At 45.8% G+C, this 20,754-nt stretch overlaps 2 protein-coding genes across 2 annotated transcripts; one reads left to right on the top strand and one right to left on the bottom strand.

Annotated features, from left to right (window-relative positions):
* Positions 1 to 4,223: 4,223 nt before the first annotated feature.
* On the top strand, positions 4,224 to 10,470 carry chek1 (checkpoint kinase 1). Its single transcript, XM_060056947.1, has 14 exons — positions 4,224 to 4,360; positions 4,536 to 4,601; positions 4,816 to 4,930; positions 5,303 to 5,411; positions 5,791 to 5,855; positions 6,055 to 6,124; positions 6,285 to 6,473; positions 6,866 to 6,970; positions 7,700 to 7,783; positions 7,861 to 7,942; positions 8,913 to 9,090; positions 9,482 to 9,613; positions 9,986 to 10,087; positions 10,170 to 10,470. Exons 2-14 carry the CDS (start codon positions 4,537 to 4,539, stop codon positions 10,263 to 10,265), a joined length of 1,392 nt encoding a protein of 463 aa, XP_059912930.1. The 5' UTR covers positions 4,224 to 4,360; position 4,536; the 3' UTR covers positions 10,266 to 10,470.
* An 18-nt stretch (positions 10,471 to 10,488) lies between these two features.
* Positions 10,489 to 20,371, bottom strand: LOC132461675 (V-set and immunoglobulin domain-containing protein 10-like 2). The gene is made up of 13 exons (XM_060056949.1): positions 19,751 to 20,371; positions 17,607 to 17,960; positions 17,051 to 17,326; positions 16,021 to 16,296; positions 14,887 to 15,174; positions 14,533 to 14,799; positions 14,106 to 14,399; positions 13,563 to 13,677; positions 13,189 to 13,415; positions 11,774 to 11,890; positions 11,436 to 11,460; positions 11,265 to 11,344; positions 10,489 to 10,794 (listed from the first exon to the last, which is right to left on the bottom strand). Exons 1-13 carry the CDS (start codon positions 19,818 to 19,820, stop codon positions 10,646 to 10,648), a joined length of 2,538 nt encoding a protein of 845 aa, XP_059912932.1. The 5' UTR covers positions 19,821 to 20,371; the 3' UTR covers positions 10,489 to 10,645.
* Positions 20,372 to 20,754: the final 383 nt, after the last annotated feature.

Here is a 20,754-nt window from a genome sequence, read left to right as displayed (position 1 = left end):
AACCATTTCACAGGACCCAAAATGGTGTCCCCACATTTACTCTGTCCAGAAAAAGGCCCAGCAGAGGTTATACTTCCTGCGACAACTAAGGAAGTTTAATCTGCCTAAAGAGCTGCTGACCACCTTCTACTCAGCCATCATCCAGTCTGTCATCTGCACCTCGATCACTGTCTGGTTTGGGTCAGCCACCAAACGGGACAGGGCCAGACTGCAACGGACAATACGGGCTGCGGAGAAGATCATTGCAGCTGACCTTCCCACCATTGAGGACCTGTACAAGTCCCGGGTCAGGAAAAGGGCAACAAGAATCGCCCTAGATCCCTCACATCCTGGTCACAAAATGTTCAACCTCCTTCCCTCGGGCAGGCGATACAGGGCACTGTTTGCCAAAACCAGCCGACACAAAGTCAGCTACTTTCCCCAAGCATTCTCTCTGTTGAACGCTCAGAATTAGCCCCCACCCTCTATTTTATTATATTATTATAATAATTATTAATAATTATTATTACGAGAGAGGGAGTTTTGAAGTCCATGATGAGACAGAGCGGGAATCGGGAGCTCCCTCTCTCGTTACTAACTGTGGATGTTGCCAAGCTGTCACTCCGATCGAGACTGGCCAATAGAGACGCGTCTTACATCTTTCGGCGTAGGTCCCGCCCACGAGATTCAGATCAACAGCAAGCAAAGCTTTTGGATTCGCAAGCAAAACGTTAGGATTTGCAAACAAAACTTTTTGATTCGCAAACAAAACTTTTGGATTCGCAAACAAAACTTTTGGATTCGCAAACAAAACTTTTGGATTTGCAAACAAAACTTTTGGATTCCCATTAATATTTTTTTTATCACATTAATTTATCTTGCAATAAAACATTTTTTGATTGTAGTGTCGATAGTTTTGCTCTTAAATCTATTTTTTGATTGCAGTGTGGAAAGTTTTGCTCTCAAACCTATTTTTTGATTGCAGTGTGGAAAGTTTTGCTCTCAAACCTATTATTTTTGATTGCATAATAAAGACACAAATCTACCTCCATATAGACCGTACTACACTGTCAAGTGTAGTACCGTCAAGTAGTAGACACTGAACAGAAATAGTATGTACTAAGTATTCGGATTCAGCCATAGGCAAACACACAGGAAACCTAACGTGCGGCCATCTTGGGAAGGGGGCGAAGCAATCGAAAAAAAATTAAGCGTATTTTTATCATTAACTTCTTCATTCGCCATCCATTTTTAGCCTCATTCACTCCCATCCCCACACAGAACCCCAATGACTCCTGGATCACTAGGCAGCCCTGCGCAGTGCAGCGGAGGAAAGAGAAATCTCACAAAAAATTGCAGTGTTGACTTTGAGGCAATGGCTCAACTGAAAGATGGGATGAAAGATGGGATGAAACAGGCAGGCAGCGGAGGGGAAGAAAGAGGAGGAGACACAAGGGGATGTTTTTGTGTGTGTGTGTGTGTGTGTGTGTGTGTGGGGGGGGGGTTAATCTGTTAAAAGCAATCTTAATGATCGGGAGAAGAGGCAACATCGACCGTAAAGAGAGCTAATCACTCGAGTGCTCCTGGGCGTAAATGCCTACAAGAAACAGACTTGATTTCTTTATCCCTTTCAGCATTCCAGGCATCATTATGGAGATTATAAAGATGTTACATGAAAATAATCCCCTTTAAGTGGATCAGCCCGTCTCACAGAGCCATATCGCGGGGGTCTTTCTTTGCATTTCCATTACCAACCGTACCTGTTTAATATTAATTGGCAGGCAATGGCTGCTTGTGCGGCGGCCATAACTTCACACCTGCGTCTCAGAGTCTGCTATACACCCGAGGAGGCCGGGGGGCACGTGAGCAACGCGGGGAAAAGAGAGATGCATCATGCAGGGGAATCGCACGTGGGTGCCTCGTAGGCCTACATACCAGTGGCATTCATCTCTAAATTGGCCCATAAGGGTGATTTACAGTTTGCTGCGTCGCACAGTACAGGACTGCCCGATCAGGATTATGCTGCGTGGCATTAAATGTTTGGCCTGAGAATGAGGATGTGGCATTTTTTTTATTATATTTAAAGATTTGAAAGATAGACACTAGAATTATGTCTAGCATGCTGTGGTGTTCAGCACATAATACGGTTTCAGTGGCGGAGATATGATTAGGATCTTAAAGGAATGGCTCCTGGTTTTAAATGTCCTGAATACCAATTCTACTACTAATACCCTAACTGGAATTCAGAGCGCCGCTCATTCAATCAGGATAACCAGGCAATAACACCCCATTCTCTCTCTCTCTCTCTCTCTCTCTCTCTCTCTCTCTCTCGTCCCCTGTGTAACCCCGCCCCCTTTAATAATCAGTTAAGCAAACGTGGATCAATGTTTCCATGGGAACCGACTCATCCCTGACCATGGTTTTACACACACGTCCCATCCATTGTTCTATATTGAACCTCGTATAACAGACCATACCGTTAACAGACATCGATATTGTAGTTTTGTTTTTTTAAGGTAATCAAGGTTCCCGTAATTCAAAGTCAATCTCAAACTTTCTTCATGGCTGGGCGGACGAGTGTAGCATAGAATAGCAGGTAAGTGTAGATCTAAACCAGATTGGTCTGAGTTGGCAGTCTGTCAGACGGGTGGTCCGCATTGCGCAGGGCACTGGAAACGAGCATTGGAATCGCTGTATGTCACAGTGATCTAAGGCAGCGCTAGCTTGCCTGGCGTCTTCTTCCACCAAAGCTGATTAAGTAGAGAAAGGTTTTCAGACTGAATCAGCAGTATAATGTCGGCATATGTGCTCATCATGTTAAGGCTTCTTACTCGACCCCAAATGTTCAGGTGCGGTCAGTGTAGCCTATCTAAAGCCCGAGAGGAAGAGCTCAACTCCAACAAAAGAGGAGATTCAGAATGTTCTTTACCTGTGAGTTTATTACGGGTCAACAACCATCTTCGAAGACCACAGGTGGTGAAGCATAGCCTGGTTTATCATTGGTATTCAATCTTCAAAATGGTGTTTGACTCCCAGCCGTTGAGTGTTCAAAATATTATAACTGGTATAATCAAACTAGATAATATATACCTTCCTTCAACTAGTGAAGAGTGAAATTCAAAATACATTTGGGATTCAATTTTGGTTGAAACTTAATTAATAATATAACATGATACAAGATACTCATTCAACATTAACAAGATAATCACTGAAATGCATGCATTTCAGTGATTATCTAATTTGTATTTACTGTTTATTTTTTCCCTTGTTTGCATACAAGTACAGAGTACAAACTTTAACTTAAGTACTTAAGCTTACTCTCCAAAAGCTACTTTATTGACCTAAAACACACACACACACACGCACACGCACACGCACACGCACACACACTCTTTCTCTTACTTTCTCTCATCCACACTCATCCATAATTTTCTGCAATCAGTGCATATGCTTACGTTCTTAACTTGTTGATATCTGCTAGTGGAGTTATCATAGGCTAAAAACTTTGTGTCTAATAGTGAATGTGAAGTTGACGCATATTTTTTTTAAGATTGAATTAAAGGCACCCAGTGCAACTTTCGAGGCTTAAAAATAAACATTCAATTTCTAGTCTTTTTTACACATAGTAAGTTTCAATAACTCCATACCATTACATACCGACATTTAAGCAGCAAAGATGAGACGTCGTTGTGTGGTGAGAACTGATACAAAATCGATAACAACAACAATGCCGCCATTTTCTTTATTTTTTGTAACCTACAATAAATAAAGCAGGCTTCCAGTCAATGGAAAAATGGCTTCTCCCCACCGGCGATTGTTGTTGTTTACGATTTTCTATCAGTTCTCACCACACAACGACGTCTCATCTTTGCTCCTTGAATGTCGATATGTAATGGTATGGAGTTATTGAAACTTACTACGTGTAAAAAAGACTAGAAATTGAATGTTTATTTTTCATTGAATGTTTACATAAAGTTGCACTGGGTGCCTTTAATACCTTATAAGTGCTTAGTTTTAAAAGTTTATTCCACATATTGAAACTGCACCATCCTCTATAACAGGCCGTTTCTGATCCAAAATAAAATCGTCATAGCCAACGTAGTTGATATGTACAAAATATATATTTTAGTATCATTATGATTTGAACAGGTCTTATGAGGGTTAGTAAGGTTTCAACAAATAAATGGCGTATCAACTTAGTTGCCTGTCAAATGCATGTATGCAGCTGTCAAGTCTGCTGCAACTCTTGTGAACGGATATGACGCAACCAAAAAATGAGAGGCGGAAGTCTCCCAGCGACCACAAACAACGCGCCAAATTTGTGAAAACATCAACACCGGGGTAGCGTTTGAAAACCTGCTTAGTGATAAAGTTCCACAAGGTAAAAACTACAATACAGGAAGGAAATTCATCATAGTATCAATATTATATATTGTCTCATTGATTAGGAATGGCGCTAGTTCGTCTTAAACAAACAGAACACAGAAAGACACGTCGTTTAACGTTATACCAGCTTTTCAGCTTGTTGATGCTAAAAAATATTTGATAATTTGCAGAATGGCAGTGCCATTTGTGCAGGATTGGGACCTCGTACAGACTCTTGGCGAAGGAGCTTATGGAGAGTATGAATGTTTCAATACATTTTTTGCTTGCATGCCATCCCTGTATCTATCATCTGTTCAAGCGCTTTTGCCCGTGTACTCTAAAGTACTTCGGTTTGAAATGTGCTATATAAATAAATGTAGCTTGCCTTGCCTAATCATCTTGCACACAGTCTTTATACTTAATTTCAACGGAAGCACATTCCCGTTGATTCCGGTGTTTCGCTGTCTCCAGAGTTCGGTTACTAGTGAACCGGCAGACCGAGGAGGCGGTGGCAGTGAAGGTGATTGACACCTCTCATGCAAAGGAGTGTGCTGACAATGTTAGGAAAGAAATCTGCATCCACAAGGTCGGTGATTTATTGGCTTGTTATGTTTCTCACTTCAGAGTGTGCTGTCAGTGCTGACGACTCACGCACTATGTTCTTTTAAACTACCGTTTTGGGGAATGAGAAGATTACTGAAAGCAACTGAAATGAAGACAAACATCTGGTCATAGAGTTGGGAAGTCCCCTTTCCATCAAATAGAAAGCTGAATTGAACTAATTATTACATTACCATCATGTTATCTGATACATGATCTATTTTTAACTCCTGAAATAGGATGTTGCTGGATCACAAATTACCAATAATATACAAAAGCTTTAATTTGGGATAATTGGGATAATATTGTTATTATCATTGACATGTATGTATACCTGTAACACTGTGCTACTCAACAGATTCTTAGTCATTCCAACATTGTGCGTTTCTTTGGTAATCGGAAGGAAGGCCCAACTGTCTATCTATTCCTTGAGTATTGTACTGGAGGGGAACTGTTCGACCGCATAGGTGAGAAAGACTTCTCCTGTTCCCCAGCGGCCTCTGAGCACAATACACATTCAATCAAACTTTATTTTTATAGCCCCTTTCTTGCAAAACAGCAGGACCAATGGCTAAATAACAGGAAACAGTTCAGTTAAATTATAGTAAGAAATTATATCATTACCACAGATTTACTTTAGTGGTTTACCTTAAACAAGGAAGATTACAAGTGACTTGATTTAGCACAAAGGATTGATTTTATTCTCCCATCACTGTTCCGCTTCTGCCTGCCACCAACCAACTCATTGGTCCTGAAGCTTGTTTGTGTTGTGTTGCTAGCCAGCCACAAAGAACGCTTCAGTTGATGTTTGCCCCCTTTAATGTCCTTCTCTTGTCTTCACTCCAGAACCTGACGTTGGAATGTCGGAAATAGATGCCCATCGTTTTTTCCAGCAGCTGATCGCAGCTGTGGTGAGTCGCAGAGGCTTCTATTGTTTGCATATTTCAACTTGTTTTCTACTCCTCTTATTTTGCCTACATTTAATAATCTATCAGATGCTTAATCCAAAACAATTTGCAAATGATGCCGAGCTCAATTTAAGTGTTAATATAAAATAATTGTATCTGTAACATTTTCCTAAATGTCTGTCGTACCCAAATACACTTCCAGGAGTACCTTCACAATATTGGCATCGCCCACAGAGACATAAAACCAGAGAACATTCTGTTGGATGACAAGGGTGAGAGAATGGGCTTTGAATATGACAACGCACGCTTCATTTAGATTTAGATTTTATTTTATTTTTATGTATTATTTCCCCAGTTAGTCTTTGCCGATTTCAAATCCTTTTTTTTTTTAATGGGTATAAAAAATAGTTAACTTTTTATCACATTTCTTAGATAACATCAAGCTGTCAGACTTCGGCCTGGCCACCATGTTCCGTCACAAAGGGAAGGAGCGCCTGCTGAACAGGCTCTGTGGAACTCTGCCCTACCTGGCGCCGGAGCTCCTCGGCCAATCAGATTTCTATGCTCAGCCGGCGGACGTGTGGGCCTGCGGGATCGTACTGACGGCGATGCTCGCTGGAGGTAGGTGGCAGCTACCAACCGCTCGCTGTACTTAGAGGGACAGGTGGCGGCGGTGGTGGTGGTGGTTGCGAGAAGGAAACACTAAACTCCTACTGTGTGTTAATACTTTTCCTTAGCACTGCTTTATTTCTTAAGGATTTCTTGCATAGTCATTTGTTAGTAATTTGTAGTCGCTTAAAAGGCCTCTGAAACGCCACATGCTCACTGGTTTGGGAAATGTCTTTCTTAACTCTTTGGGTTTACAGTTGGCACATGTAGCTTTCCTGATCTCAGTTCGTGGGTAGGAGTTTTCTTATTTGATGTTTGTATTAAAAAAATAATACGATATGTATTTACCCCAACTAACCAAACCAGTGGACTTCATTGAGAGATTTCCTTTGCTATGGTTTCAGAGTTGCCGTGGGACCAGCCCAGAGAAAGCTGTCAGGAATATACTGATTGGTTACAGAGGAAAACATACCTGCCACCATGGAAGAAGGTCCAACCAAGTCCTCTTGGTAGGTCTTTGTTTTTATTTAATCCTCTAACGCCCTGTATGTGGCTAGCGGTTGTTGGACACAAAAACATTCTAGGTCAACTGGAAAACTGACTTCATTATTGTAATACAAAGGAAATAAATGTTTTCTTCCTTTGGTTGGAATCTAAGAGTGTGTGTGGGTGTGGGTGTGGGTGTGGGTGTGGGTGTGGGTGTGGGTATGGGTGTGGGTGTGTGTGGGTGTGGGTGTGGGTGTGGGTGTGGGTGTGGGTATGGGTGTGGGTGTGGGTATGGGTGTGGGTGTGGGTGTGGGTGTGGGTGTGGGTGTGGGTGGGTGTGGGTGTGGGTGTGGGTATGGGTATGGGTGTGGGTGTGGGTGTGGGTGTGGGTGTGGGTGTGGGTGTGTGTGGGTGTGGGTGTGGGTGTGGGTGTGTGGGTGTGGGTATGGGTATGGGTGTGGGTGTGGGTGTGGGTGTGGGTGTGGGTGTGGGTGTGTGTGGGTGTGGGTGTGGGTGGGTGTGGGTGACGTCATGGTCTTCCCATATTGTTTACAGTCTATGTATGATTATGCACCACATATCTGAATCAAACTTCCAGAACATGTGAGGCCTGCTTCAACACTTCAGGGTTTAGGGTTGTAATCTTTTTTTTTTATCAATTATCAATTATCAATTTATCAATTGTAATTACTGCTTTATATTAATCTAATGTTATTTATCAATTATTAACAAATGGATTCATGGACTTAAAGGTTTGTTGTCCAAGTTGTTGATGGCCAGTCCAGGGGAGCGTGTCAGCATCTCGGATATGAAGAAGGACCGTTGGTTCACTACAGGTACGCACAGGCAACGGTACACGGGCACGTTAAAAAAACAAAAGGGAAACCCATGTCAACACCATGTTCCCCTGTAGGCGGGAACCCCCCCTCGGACTCTCATGGCTCTTCCAAGAAGATCCTTCGAACGGATGCTGGAAGCATCTCCCGGAACAAAAGGTCAGAGGTTGTCGTCTTTTTGACTGTCAATCCGACATTATGTGTGATTACTGTTATCCGGCTTAGTGTCGTTTCCAGTGTTACACGTGTTGGATGACTATAGGTGTGAGTTTATTCATCCCATCCATCTTTTAGCTGTTAAGATTGTATTTACAAATAAAATATAATGTGGATTGACTGTATTCAACATTAAGGCCTACTTGTGCGAGCCAGTCTTTGTTATAGGGACACGATTGGTTTTTGGTAGTTCTCACTGTAATCTCTTATTATTATGTGACTATTGTTGCTAGCTAACACGGTCGTGGATGTGAGGTGAGGAAGTGAAGGAGTCAAGGGGGACATTCTTGATACTTTAACTTGCATTGACTGCACAGCACTGCATACACGTTTCCCCTCTTAAGTTGAACGGGGCTTAGATGTGTGTTCTATGGGTTGGGTTCAGTGTTTCACAGCAGTTGCGCTGGTGCATGGATGTGTGTTATGAGCTCGGTGCATTTGATGGCGATTGAATGAATACTCATAAGAATGAGGATGTTTAAAATGTTACAAGAATAGAAGAATAGAATTTTTTGAAATTTGATTAACATAATTATCCTTCATTTGTGGGACAGAGGGATAAATATTGTGACTGTCAAATTTCTGAACACTCAGCCTCCCTAAAATTAGAAACACAAAAACACCAGCTTTATGAAGGCTTCTTCTTATCGATAGATGGGCCTGGTGCTGGTGCCTTGTAATCCGCTTCATCACATAGACCAAATCCATCACCAACATGCGTAGCCTCGTCTTCAACCAGAATACGTGCCCTTCCTGCCTTAAAAGCAGATGGCGCCCTCTAGATGGAAACTACGGTGTTACCGGTAACCACCGTGTTTTCAGAAGGAAACAACCCGGTGTGGAACTATGCCCAACGTTGCAACACAACCTAACCTCCGACGTGTCTCCGACCCTGTGCGTTGTTGTGGTGCAGCGATGAGAGGATGCGGTTCTCCAGCTCCCAGCCGGACCCCCCGGTTCTGGGAAGGTGTTTCTTGGAGGCGGTGCTCTCCATGGGCCCCACAGACGGGCAGGTCAGCTTCTCCCAGCCCACCCGAACGGAACACATGCTGCTGGGGAGTCAGCTGCTGGGCACACCCGGAGCCAGCCAGGTAAACCTCACTCTCTTACTCACCCGCACGCAGACCTGGGTATCCACACGGACAATCCGTGTGCTTATGTCAGTTCCGGTTTTCTCTTTCAATCAAACGTCATTTTCATAGCGATTTAAAAAAAAAAAAAAAAAAAAAAAAAAAAAAAAAAAAATAGTGTTAATGAGGGACCAACGCTAAAAATATTTAATGGTTTACACCCTACTTGATGAAATCTTAACTACAAACTGGTATTATATGTAATATAATTCAATCACGGTAGCTTTCTGGATTTTCCCCATGCAGCTACTGTTTAGAACCAAGATGGCCACTCTGAATTTGGCCTAAACGCTGAATCCTACGTAGATCTTGGACCACCCTTTGTGTACTGACGTTCTTTTCTGCCCGGTAGACGCCCTGGCAAAGGTTGGTGCGCAGAATGACGCGCTTCTTCACAACGAAGAACGTCGACGACTCCTTCTCTGCCCTGAGGGACACCTGCGAGAGCCAAGGACTCGCATTCAAACAAACCTGTACCAATCAGGTAATGGCACATGATTCACACACACCAATCAGTTAATGGCATTTTCAATGCAGACCTCATCCAATGAGATGACCGCACAAGTCTTTAGCACCAATAAGGTAACTGGACGTGACTCGTCAGGGCACCAATGGGGTAACTCTGTCTGGAGGAGCTAGATGGCAGCATTATGTAGAGCAGGAAGCTGCACTGCTAGTGTGTTCAACGTCTAGCTGAAAGGTTCTGTGTTCAATCCCTTTCTGACTAACCTCAACCTGCTTCTTCATGACCAGTATCCTGATTGACTGTTAATTGCTTTGGGTACATGTGGGTGTGTGTCTTGATTTTATACTCAATGGCAGATAGTAGGTTGACGCATTATGGTTTTCCTTGCAGGTGACGGTTAGCACGCAGGATAAACGCAACAACAAGCTCATCTTCAAGGTCCATCTGTTCGAGATGAATAAGAAAGTGCTTCTGGATTTCAGACTATCCAAGGTACACTGGCCAATCAATGCATTTCTGTAATTTTTTCACGTGTTCTGTTTAACTCATTTTGTCTGTATCTCTCGGGGACCAGGGCGACGGTCTGGAGTTCAAACGTCTCTTCCTGAAGATCAAACAGGGGCTCAGTGACATCATCAGCCCTCAGAAGATCCCTCTAGCGATCACATAACGGGTTCTTTAAGCCAGCGCTTTTATTTTTGTATGTATATGTTAGTATATGTACGTGCCAGTTTGGCAGTGTTAATAATTGTTTTGTTTAAATATCTTTTTATGGCTACCATGAATTTGATCAGTTTCACTGAGGAATTAGAAGTTTTTAAGGATTCGTGAGTTCGTGAAGAGGTTAACGTTAAAATAAAATAATTAAACCTTAAGCAAGCGTCAGTATTCAGTCACTTTAATGTGGAGTGCGGCATTCTATGTAATATTGACCAACACTTGTACCGTGAACCTAGAACTATTTATTTTGTGTTTTTATAAACTCGTGTCGCTCACTAAAAGCCAAAAAGAGTACAAAATGTTTTTCAAGAGCAACGGCTCCGATGCGGGCTAGGAACCCGTGGCCTTCACAGTGATGGTGACGTTGACGGGCTCGTCGTCTCCAGTGGGCGGGGCTTGGCTGTTGGTTGGCGAGTCCTGTTCGGGGGCGGGCGAGGTTGGGATAGGCGAGGCCGCTCGGGGCAGCGATATGGCGGGAACTGGGAGGGAGAGAGTGGTGGTGAGATCATGTCCAACAGGATTATGTATTTGGACTCTACAGGGTAGATATTGGGAATTATTGGAAAAGGAACTAACTTGACTAAAATAGTTGCAAATCCTAGGCTGTGCATTGAATAAAAAAATGTGTATGTTGGTTTACAAAAAGCTATTCCAGTGCTTAAAGAAAATATGCTTATATTTATGTTTTTTGGACTAGACTAAAGTCTCTACTTTATATGTGGGATAGTCACTGACCATCCCGCATATAAACCAAAGGGTGTGAACCAACAAATAATATATAAACAAAAAAATATATCTTGAATACATTACATATGTTTAATGTATTCAAGGTTGATATCAGTTGCCTCAACACATGCTTAATAATATTTTGTTCATTAAAGAAATACAAATAAAATCATGATTGGAGGGTTATGGATCCAACAGGATTAAAAATGCTGCTTCATACAACCTGGGCTGGAACCAAGGTCATCACCGTCTGCGAGCTCGTCATCGGGGAAGTTGATGTTTTCTCTCGACTGGCCGTGCTGCCTGCATGGGGAGACCAGAACAAGACCGTTTTAGGGGATCAATGTCTCTATGAAATGGGTGATATTTCTGTGTAATGGGTACAAGTACTCACATGCCGAACAGCATATCACGTAGACCTGCAGGAACATTAACATGTGGTAAATGTCCATTAATGGCGTAACAACAAAAAGGTATAATGTGTTTTTTGATAGATGGACATTGTTTTTTTTATGGTCATGTTCATTTACTCTTAATTATATTTTAACTTTTGTAGGTTTTTATGTTTGCTATATTAGCAGCCTGTTTGTCTTGATTACTAGAAAATTTGTATTATTAGTAAGTTACTCGTTAAAAATAAAATGCTGATGTTTTTGGACATAAAAACAAAATGTCAAAAATATTAAAATACTTTTTTCGATTAGAACGTTTAATAATAGCGGACTGACTCACGGGAATTGCGGTTGCGTAATAGGAACAAGAGTATCAGCAATGTAAGAATAGCTGCAACAATCATTCCACCAATGGCAGCTCCAATCACAGCAGGATACGCACCGAATGGTGGGTCCGCTGAAACACATCAAAGTTACCATTGCAACTATTTGAATGTCGAAACAGAGTTGAAGAGACACCCTGCCAACGATTCAGTTCTTTAGGATTATTCTTTAGAGCAGTCCTCAACCTTACAACAACAGTGGCTTTGGGCAGGCCATCATGTTGTGGAAATGGTTGTCCCAATGTCATCATTTCGAATATTAAGCGTCTGGTATATAAATAAAGGGTTTATTTTGTACATTGGGTTGTTGTGGCTTTGTGTTATGCTGCGACACCCCCAATACATTTTTAGGTTTGAATACAAATTGAATCCTATTTTCCTTCACTGTAACAACGGTGAAGTCGCACAGTGTTGTGGTTGAGGACCACTCATCACTACACTGAACTGAGCTACAACCCTCCCTGGCATAGCATGAATAGGTGCAAAAGGCCTCAGTATCACTTGTCATTTTAATGGGACTTTTCCCAGGCCAAACTGTAACCTGGACGAAATAAATGTCAGGGCTGTACTTCACAGCGTGAACAGATGAGCCAGGCCACGTTCTAAATAACCTGAGTTTATTTTGATTACATTTCTGTGATTCAAACAAGCCTAATCCTGCCACTTGCCTGCTTCTTGATACGACACACCTAATCATAAATATGACCATCTCCCTCTTTAAAAAAAAAAGTTTTGTAAAATCTAGCAGCAACACATCCGTGGCCACAGAATCCAAAATCAAGAAGCCAGTCTCTGTGTTTCCTATTCAGTTTCAGTTTCCTGCTTCCTATCAGATCTGAAGTGTCTCATTGAAACAACAAGTATACTCAGGACCTAGAATGACGCAAAGGGAAAAGCTCATTGACTGACAGGGGAGGCCTGCAGAGTGGAGAACACACAGGGCACATAGTGAGGAGGAGGAGGAGAACACATGGGAGGAGGTGAAGAAGAGAAGAGGCAGTGGGGGGGGGGGTGAGAGGATGAGGAGCTGTGGTGTTAGTTGTGGGAGAAGTGTTATTGAAATGTGTGCGTGTGTATGTGTGTGTCTTTCACCTACGCAGATAACAAAAACCACAAAGAAAACTGGTTAGACAAGCATTGAATAAATGTCTTTTTTTGTAAACAGCAAGCATGCAAAAGCAATAGTTACTAAAAAAGTAAAAAACAATAAATACAGTCAGATAATTCATGCCAGTCCCCTTTAGGGTCTTTCTACTCCCCAATGGGATCGCACTCTCTCTTTAGGTACGGTGCTAACTGTGCTAGTCTCCCCTTTCCCCGGCCCGGTACCCAGCCCCGCCCACCCTCTCTCCCCGACCCCCCCTCTCCTTACCTGGGGTCCGCTCTGCCGACGGGTGGCCCGCCGTGCGGTGATTGAGCGCCGTGACGCGGAACTGGTAGGTGTTGGTGGGGGCCAGGCTGCCCTGCGTGTGGCGGCGCGCCCCGGCCTCCGTCACCACGCTGGCCCGCCACTCTGAGAAGCTGCCCTCGTCCTTCTTGCCCCCCTTACGCTTCGCACGCTCCGTCAGCCATCGGATCTCCAGCAGGAAGCCGGTGAAGAGGGGGGTCGGGCCTCCCCCTCCTCCTCCCCCTCCTCCCCCTCCTCCCCCTCCTCCTCCTCCCCCTCCTCCTCCCCCTCCCCCTCCCCCTCCCCCTCCTCCCCCTCCTCCTCCTCCCCCTCCTCCTCCCCCTCCCCCTCCTCCTCCTCCTCCTCCGGCCCCGTCTCCGTCGGTCTCCATCCTCCACCCCAGCTCCACCTCTCCGCGCTGGCGGCTGCTGTATATCGCCCTGTGCAGGGTGACGTTGGGGGGCATGGGGTACCCTGAATTCACGCACGCACGCACGCACGCACACACACACACACACACACAGAGGCACACACAAAGGCACACACAGGAACAAACAAGTTAAAATGGGTCAGGAGGTGCCCAATGGATGCACCAAAAACTGGTGTGAGACAAGATATACCAAATGTACCACTAGGGTCACACATACCCACATTTTAGAAACACTGGTCCAGAGAAATTCAGAATTGTTACGTTTTGGCCATGGAATGGAAAATGTATTTACGCTGCATTACGGTGAGGGCTTCAGTTTTATGGGTTTAGTGTGGGAACGTCACTCAGGGTAGGGTTCTCGGGGAAAGCCCCGCATCATGGGATTTGTCTTGATGAAAGCGTTCTGTGTAGTTTCATCTGGTGGTGTGTGTCGTGTGTCTATAGGTCACAATGGGGGCAAAGGAATTCGTACTCAGGACCAATAAGGTGACGGCGATCTCGGCCCCTCCCACTGCGTTGGCGGTGGAGCACCAGTACTGGCCGCTGTCCTGCGCCCCGTCCGCCTCGCGCACCGTTAGGTTGGCCCAGGCGGCCGCCCGCTGCAGCTGGTACTTCCTGGGCACGTCCAGCACGGCCTTCCTGTGGTTGTTGAACCAGGTGATCTGATTGGCTGGCGGGTAATTGGCTCCCAGGATGCATGTGAGCTGGACGTCGCCCCCCTCGTAGACGGACACCAAGCTGCGCTGGGTCACCAGCACCGGGGCCTCTGTGAAGGGTGGGGGGGGGGGGGGGGGGGGGGGGACATATGTAAGGGAACACAGGTTAACACATATTACCTGAATGATTTGTGTGTTTTGAGGGCATGCTGGTGAAGTGCGGGAGGAGCGGCGCCAGTGTACCCAGAGTCACCCTGCAGCTCTTGGGTGTCGCCACCAGGGGGTGTTGGGCACGGCAGGTGTAGGCCTGTCCGCTCTGGGCGGAGCCGTGGCGGAGCACCAGAATGTTGGCGTTCCCCTCCCCCGGCTGGCCCCCGCCATCGCTTCCCCCGGGCCCGTCCCACCACAGCAGGGCCCGCGGGACCCCCCCGTTCCAGGAGCAGGACAGCATCAGGTACGTGTTGTTCCGGGTCGCGATGGCGAAACACACAGGCTCCGCCGGCGGTGAATCTGGAGTCCAAAAAAAAACAAGACATGGGTGAATGGTGAGGTCCCTGGGGTGCGATGTGATTGGTCCGTGTGCTGCGTGACACTCACAGGTGCGCATGCTGCAGTAGGCTCTGTGGTTGGTGGCGCCATACGAGCCCAGGCAGGTGAACAAGGTGTTGTTTGACGCCCTGGCCACCGCCGGCGGGAGGGTTACGTTGTTGCTCAGTTTGTCTATTTCCTGCCCCGGGCCGGCTACTTCCTGGCCCAGGCCCAGCAGCCCTCGGGTCCAGTGGAGGGTGGGGGCCGGCAGCCCCCCCGGCCAGGAGCACTGCAGGCTCAGGGAGCTGTGGTTCAGCACGGGCTCCACCGAGCACGACGGAGAGCCGTCCGGTGGGTCTGTAGGGACATAGTACAGCGTGACACGGCAATGATGTGCCCTATGGGAGAAACAGGAAGTCCTGAACCTGGTCAGGCTGAAGCAATGCAGGTAGCCTACAAAAAGGGGGCAAGTTCTGTGTGTTTACGTCCCATCAGCCAAAGCAAACGGAAGGGCAACGATGACAAGCACAGACCACCGAGAGCCCCTGTTTGTCATGGCTGTGACATCATAGTTGTGACATCACACTGTACCTGTCAGAACCCCCAGAACATCCTCAGCCCTCCTGCACATTCCTCCAGGGTCCAAAGATCTGGTGTTTCCACTCTGCTGGCTGTCAGTGTGTGTGTGCGTGTGTGTGTGTGTATATGTGTGTGTGTTCTGATGTTTGCCAGGTTGTAGATCTCGTTGTGGTGTTGTTGATATGGGGTAGTAAGATTAACCGATTTGGGTCAGAATGTGGACGGCAAACAGTGGCATGGAGACAGGATGATACTGAAACCAGAAGAGCTCGACAGGGAAAAGGAGTTTGGCGTAGGAACAGGTGAGAGAGTGGGGACAGTAGAAGTAGTAGAGACAGTGGAGACAGTAGAAACGAGTGTTGATGACGATAGGAACATCAACGCCTGCCTGCGTGCGTTCCTCACTCCTGGAACTCCAAGAGCCTTTCAGAATTTTGGCGACATATCTAAGACTGAACTCATCATCTTTGCTCCTGATTTAAATGATTACATGGTTACGTTTTGGTCTGTCCAAGAAGGAAGAACGCCAAATTGGGATTCAGGTGAAGAGGGGACTCGGCTGGACTGTGACGGTGAGGTCCAAGGTCAAAAGCACAAAGGTCAAACATCATGGGTGAGACTCACAGAAAACTGTCAGGTTGATGCTTTTGATGGAGCTGGTGTCGAGCTGGGTGTTCTGGGCCCGACAGGCGTATTTTCCGGTGTGTGAGCGGAGGATCTTGTTGATGATGAAACTGGGGCCACCGTTGACCTGGGAGTTGTTGTAGTACCAGGTGTACACGCTTGGAGGGTTGGACTGGGCCTGACACATCAGCAGAACCCGCTCACGCTCCAGGGCCGAGTATCCCTTCTCCGTCAGACTGTACGGCGTCACGTCAATCTGGGGTATGTCTGGGCCGTCTGTGGGCAAAGGCTTGGTTTAGAGATTTTAAAATCCAAACTTAATAAAAAGGTATCAGAAGGCTTGCCTTCAAGGGGCTTTAGGTAAGACTTAATGGCTATGAGATTGAGGATTATTTGGTAGAAATACCAACACCATTCGTCAGCTACCCTGATTGGTTAGGGGAATCTATCTCGCCTGTCAATGTGCATACACAACATTATCATAGCTCCACTACAGCTGTGTGAATGCAACAGAATATTTTTAGGTTGTTTATTTTCAAATACTGGCTCTGTCCTGTTACTTTCTTACCTTGCGAGGCAGCTGGATTCGCAAGATACCGATCACAAGAGAACCCATCCTGCCAGGCTTCAAGTCATGTGCTTGTGGCCAATCAGTGTCCTATGAGGAACTACCTGACCTAACGATAGGTGATACACGATGACAGACAAATGAGTCATCCAGTCACCTGCCAATGTCAAGTGCCTTCCCTTTTCCAAACTGTTTCCAAAGGCGACTTCCCAGATGGTGCTGTGAAACCATCAGGTTTGCGGTTTTCTGCTCCCTCTCTTTACAACTCTCCAATCTGACCTACAGTACATCCCCTCAAACAACCCCTTATGGCCCCAACCCTCGAACCCTGCTTTGCAGTGATATAGATATAGATGCATCTTTCTTTGAATTCGCTTTTGAAGGTTTTATCCATTTTATTTATATCGCTGTTGAACCAGCCTTCCCAGATAAACGAGCCATTTCCGAACAGAGGCGACTCACAGACTACGTCCATCAGGGCCCGGTCCGAGCGCTCCAGGTTGACCGCGTTGCTGACCACGCAGCGGTACCAACCGGTGTTGTTCCGGTTCACGTTGGACATGATGAGCATGCTGCTGTTGCCCCGGGCGATCGTAGTGACAGGAGTGCCGGGCCTTTCGTGCTCCCACTCATAGAGGATGGGTGAGGTCCCGTTTCCCAGGCCGCAGCGCAGCACTACCACCGATCCCTCCACCGGAGACGCATCGCTCAGCAGGACATAGGGCTTACTGACCGGAACTATGTTCAGGAGAGAATGACATTGAGTATATTATTTTTCCCAAATGTTCACAATATTTAAAATGCAATGTTAGCCTTTAAGTTTACAGTCTAATACCTAGGGGGATGCACCAATAATTCGATATTTTGGCGGTTAATGATATTAAGAAGCTACAGGCTGATACTGATACATTTTATTGCAAAGACATCATCTCAATGTCAATACAACAGTCGTCAGTTTTGCACACAAGCACAGTCGCATTCTGTCTTCTTGTGTCATTTGATCTAGTCCTTGTCTCACCGCGGACGGTGAGGCGTACGTAGTAGTAGCGGAACTCGGGTCCTTCTGGCCTCTCGTAGAAGGCTTGGCACGTGTACAGGCCTTCTGACGCCCGTGGAAGCTGGTCGATGCTGAGCGACGCGCTGTGCGAGATCACCGCTACCGAGCCCAGCGTGGCGGCCAGCGCCTGCATCCGAGGACCATGCCCGAAGTTGTACACCACAGCCTTGATTTTGTCGGTGCCCTGCTTGGTGAAGCCCCAGATGTAAATGTCCGGTAAGGTGGAGCCGCACTCTAGGATCACGGCCATGTTCACCACGCCATACACCTGCACGTCATCGTACACCACTTCCCCCGGGTTCAGGATATTCACGGCTGGAGGCGAGAGAGAGAGCGGGGGTAATGCATGATGGGGAAAATGACCGGACACAGGGCGAGCATTGTGTGTGTGTGTGTGTGTGTGTGTGTGTGTGTGTGTGTGTGTGTGTGTGTGTGTGTGTGTGTGTGTGTGTGTGTGTGTGTGTGTGTGTGTGTGTGTGTGTGTGTGTGTGTGTGTGTGTGTGTGTGTGTGTGTGTGTGTGTGTGTGTGTGTGTGTGCGTGTGTGTGTGTGGGACCTACACCGGAGGTTTTCTGTTACAGGATTGGTAACACGGTAATGCTGAGAGCCTGCAGGACTTGAGTGGGTCAGTAGAGGTTAAATTTGACCAGTAACATGATGGGCTCTCCCTGGAATTAGATTTAGTTACATTTTCTCCTTCCGGATACCAGATAGCGTTTGTTTACGTCGTAAACAAATGACTATGATTACATAGCATCGCGAGTTCTCTGTACTACTCTGTGCTGCTGGTTGGAGTTGGGTGTATGTTCCTGGTAGAATCTGGGTTGCTAGTTCATATTCTTATTATTTATTTTCCGAATTTTTTGGGCAGGTGCTCGTCAGGGGACCATTCGCTGGTTGCTGGTTGCAAGGATCGGCAAAGCTCCTCTCAATGCAAATCCACACCCCCATAACTGTTATGTGTAAACTATAGGTGACATCTGTATTTTTTTAATACAGATGCCACCTTTCACAGCTAATACTGTGTGTGTACCACTATCTAATCCTGGTCAACGGTTTTTGCATAGCTGAGTGTTTTTCCCTGCATTCAGACCGTGGAGTCATTATGGAGTACTATAATGGCGCATTTCCACTGCAGGGTGCGGAACGGATCGGATCGCAAAGGTGCGGGTCGGATCGCGTTTCCACCGCCAAAAGTGGGCGTGACCCGGACTTTGCCGTACCCGTTCCGACCCCATTCTAAGTACTTAAAGTACGCCAGTACTACTCAGCAACTTTCATGAAGTACAAAGGCACTTGAAAACAAACTATATACCAAGTAAGTAATAAACCAAGTAAGTCAAATTCTTCAAATCAGGAGTATGGTGGTTAGAAATTGAAGAAAGAAAAGCCTTGAATTGATATCTATGAGTCTCGGTGACTTATGGTTTGGGAGAATTTTACTATACCCTTAGAAGAATTATAATCATTTGCTTGCCTTATACGTTATATGATGAGATGACCTTGCCTTATATGTTATATTAATGAGATAGGCGGACTGGACTAACACTTCTTTGATGAGCCTCTTGGAGAGATTCTTGCTTCTTAAATAGATCATCTAATGTTCTGTGCCACCAGTATGTGCCAGGTGTTCCTTGTGAAATAAAATCAGATATTCTGATCGAGACATCCTAATGGCTGGAAATGTTGTGAAAGGAATGGATAAGTGTACCCACCAAGGGTACTGGATGAGAGAAACTGGGTGGAAGGCTTGCCACCAATTCTTGGCAAACCAAGTTGTGCCCGAAGACCATGAACATAACGATCGAGACAATACTAAGTGTGTGCCGGAGTGGTTCTGCGGACCAGCTCGGCTTTCGTATAACTTTCTTCAAATTCTAAAAACAGGTCTCAAACTTGCCGGTTTCTTGATCTATTTTCTTGTCAGCGTTTAAGTGTTTCACTTTCCTCAACAATAGTCTTACAAAAGTTTGACCAACCTCCTACGCAAAACAGAAAGAGCTGTAAAGGGGTCAATCCAGGGGTCAAGTAGTACACACCAACCCTTGATAACAAGGCCTTATCTTATCTTATCTTATCTTATCTCAAAGAGACGGCCACACTCACCTTCTGCATCGGTGGGGTCCGGGCTGAGGAGCAGACAGATAAGGGTCAGAACAATCAGAGGGACCACCATTTTACCATGATGAGAGCCAGTCCCAGTACGGCTACTGTGCAGAAACACACGCCGGAGCCTCCTGAAGCTAGGTACTCTGCTCTGCTTTCCAGTGACTCACTGGCCTGGGGCTGCACCTCATTACACTGAGAGTATACAAAGGGACTGGATTACTAAACTGATTTGGACTGAATTATTGATGTTTCTCTGTCTTTGTCCCCTCTTTTGCTCGCCTTGTCTATCTCCCTCCCGGTCTCCCCTTTGTCCCTCTCTATATATCTTTTTTTCTTTTTCTCTCCCTCTCTTGTTCTGTCACTTTAGTATTTTTTGTCTTTTATTTCGTCATTTATTTCGATATCTCTGTTCCTCACCCATTTTATGTGTTTCTGTCTCTCTCTGATTACCTTCTCTATTCCGTTCCCTCTATTAACATATTTTTTCTCTTTTGCCCTGCGTTTCTTTGTGTCTCTGTGTCTGTAGCTCTCTCTCTGCTCTCTCTCTCCTGTGTCTCTCTCACTCTCTCTCTGTCTTCTCTCTCTGCGTCTCTCTGTGTGTCTCCGTGTGTCTCTCTGTGTGTCTCTCTCTCTCTGTGTATGTGTCTCTCTCTCTCTCTGTGTCTCTCTGTGTGTCTCTGTGTGTGTCTCTCTCTCTGTGTATGTGTCTCTCTCTCTCTCTGTGTCTCTCTGTGTCTCTCTGTGTGTCTCTCTCTCTCTGTGTATGTGTCTCTCTCTCTCTCTCTCTCTCTCTGTCTTCTCTCTCTGTCTCTCTCTGTGTGTCTCTCTCTCTCTCTCTCTCTCTCTGTGTATGTGTCTCTCTCTCTCTCTCTCTGTGTATGTGTGTGTCTCTCTCTCTCTCTCTCTCTGTGTATGTGTCTCTCTCTCTCTCTCTCTCTCTCTCTCTCTGTGTGTGTGTCTCTCTCTCTCTCTCTCTCTCTCTCTCTCTCTCTCTCTGTGTA

Source organism: Gadus macrocephalus, chromosome 7 (genome assembly GCF_031168955.1).
Source record: "Gadus macrocephalus chromosome 7, ASM3116895v1".
NCBI lineage: Eukaryota > Metazoa > Chordata > Actinopteri > Gadiformes > Gadidae > Gadus > Gadus macrocephalus.
Note: the sequence above shows the minus strand (reverse complement) of the source record. Positions and strands in the feature narration are given on the sequence as shown.

What these genes read in the sequence shown, in the direction of transcription:
- chek1 (XM_060056947.1), top strand. Translation starts at nt 4,537, where the DNA reads ATGGCAGTGCCATTTGTGCAGGATTGGGACCTCGTACAGACTCTTGGC. An exon ending in GGTCCAACCAAGTCCTCTTG is followed by an intron (nt 6,971 to 7,699) that starts GTAGGTCTTTGT and finishes ATGGACTTAAAG; the next exon opens with GTTTGTTGTCCAAGTTGTTG. An exon ending in GGACCGTTGGTTCACTACAG is followed by an intron (nt 7,784 to 7,860) that starts GTACGCACAGGC and finishes GTTCCCCTGTAG; the next exon opens with GCGGGAACCCCCCCTCGGAC.
- LOC132461675 (XM_060056949.1), bottom strand. Translation starts at nt 19,820, where the DNA reads ATGGTGGTCCCTCTGATTGTTCTGACCCTTATCTGTCTGCTCCTCAGC. An exon ending in GGAGACGGGGCCGGAGGAGG is followed by an intron (nt 13,416 to 13,562) that starts AGGAGGAGGAGG and finishes CCCGACCCCCCT; the next exon opens with CTTCACCGGCTTCCTGCTGG. An exon ending in TGACCTTGGTTCCAGCCCAG is followed by an intron (nt 10,795 to 11,264) that starts GTTGTATGAAGC and finishes TCTCCCTCCCAG; the next exon opens with TTCCCGCCATATCGCTGCCC.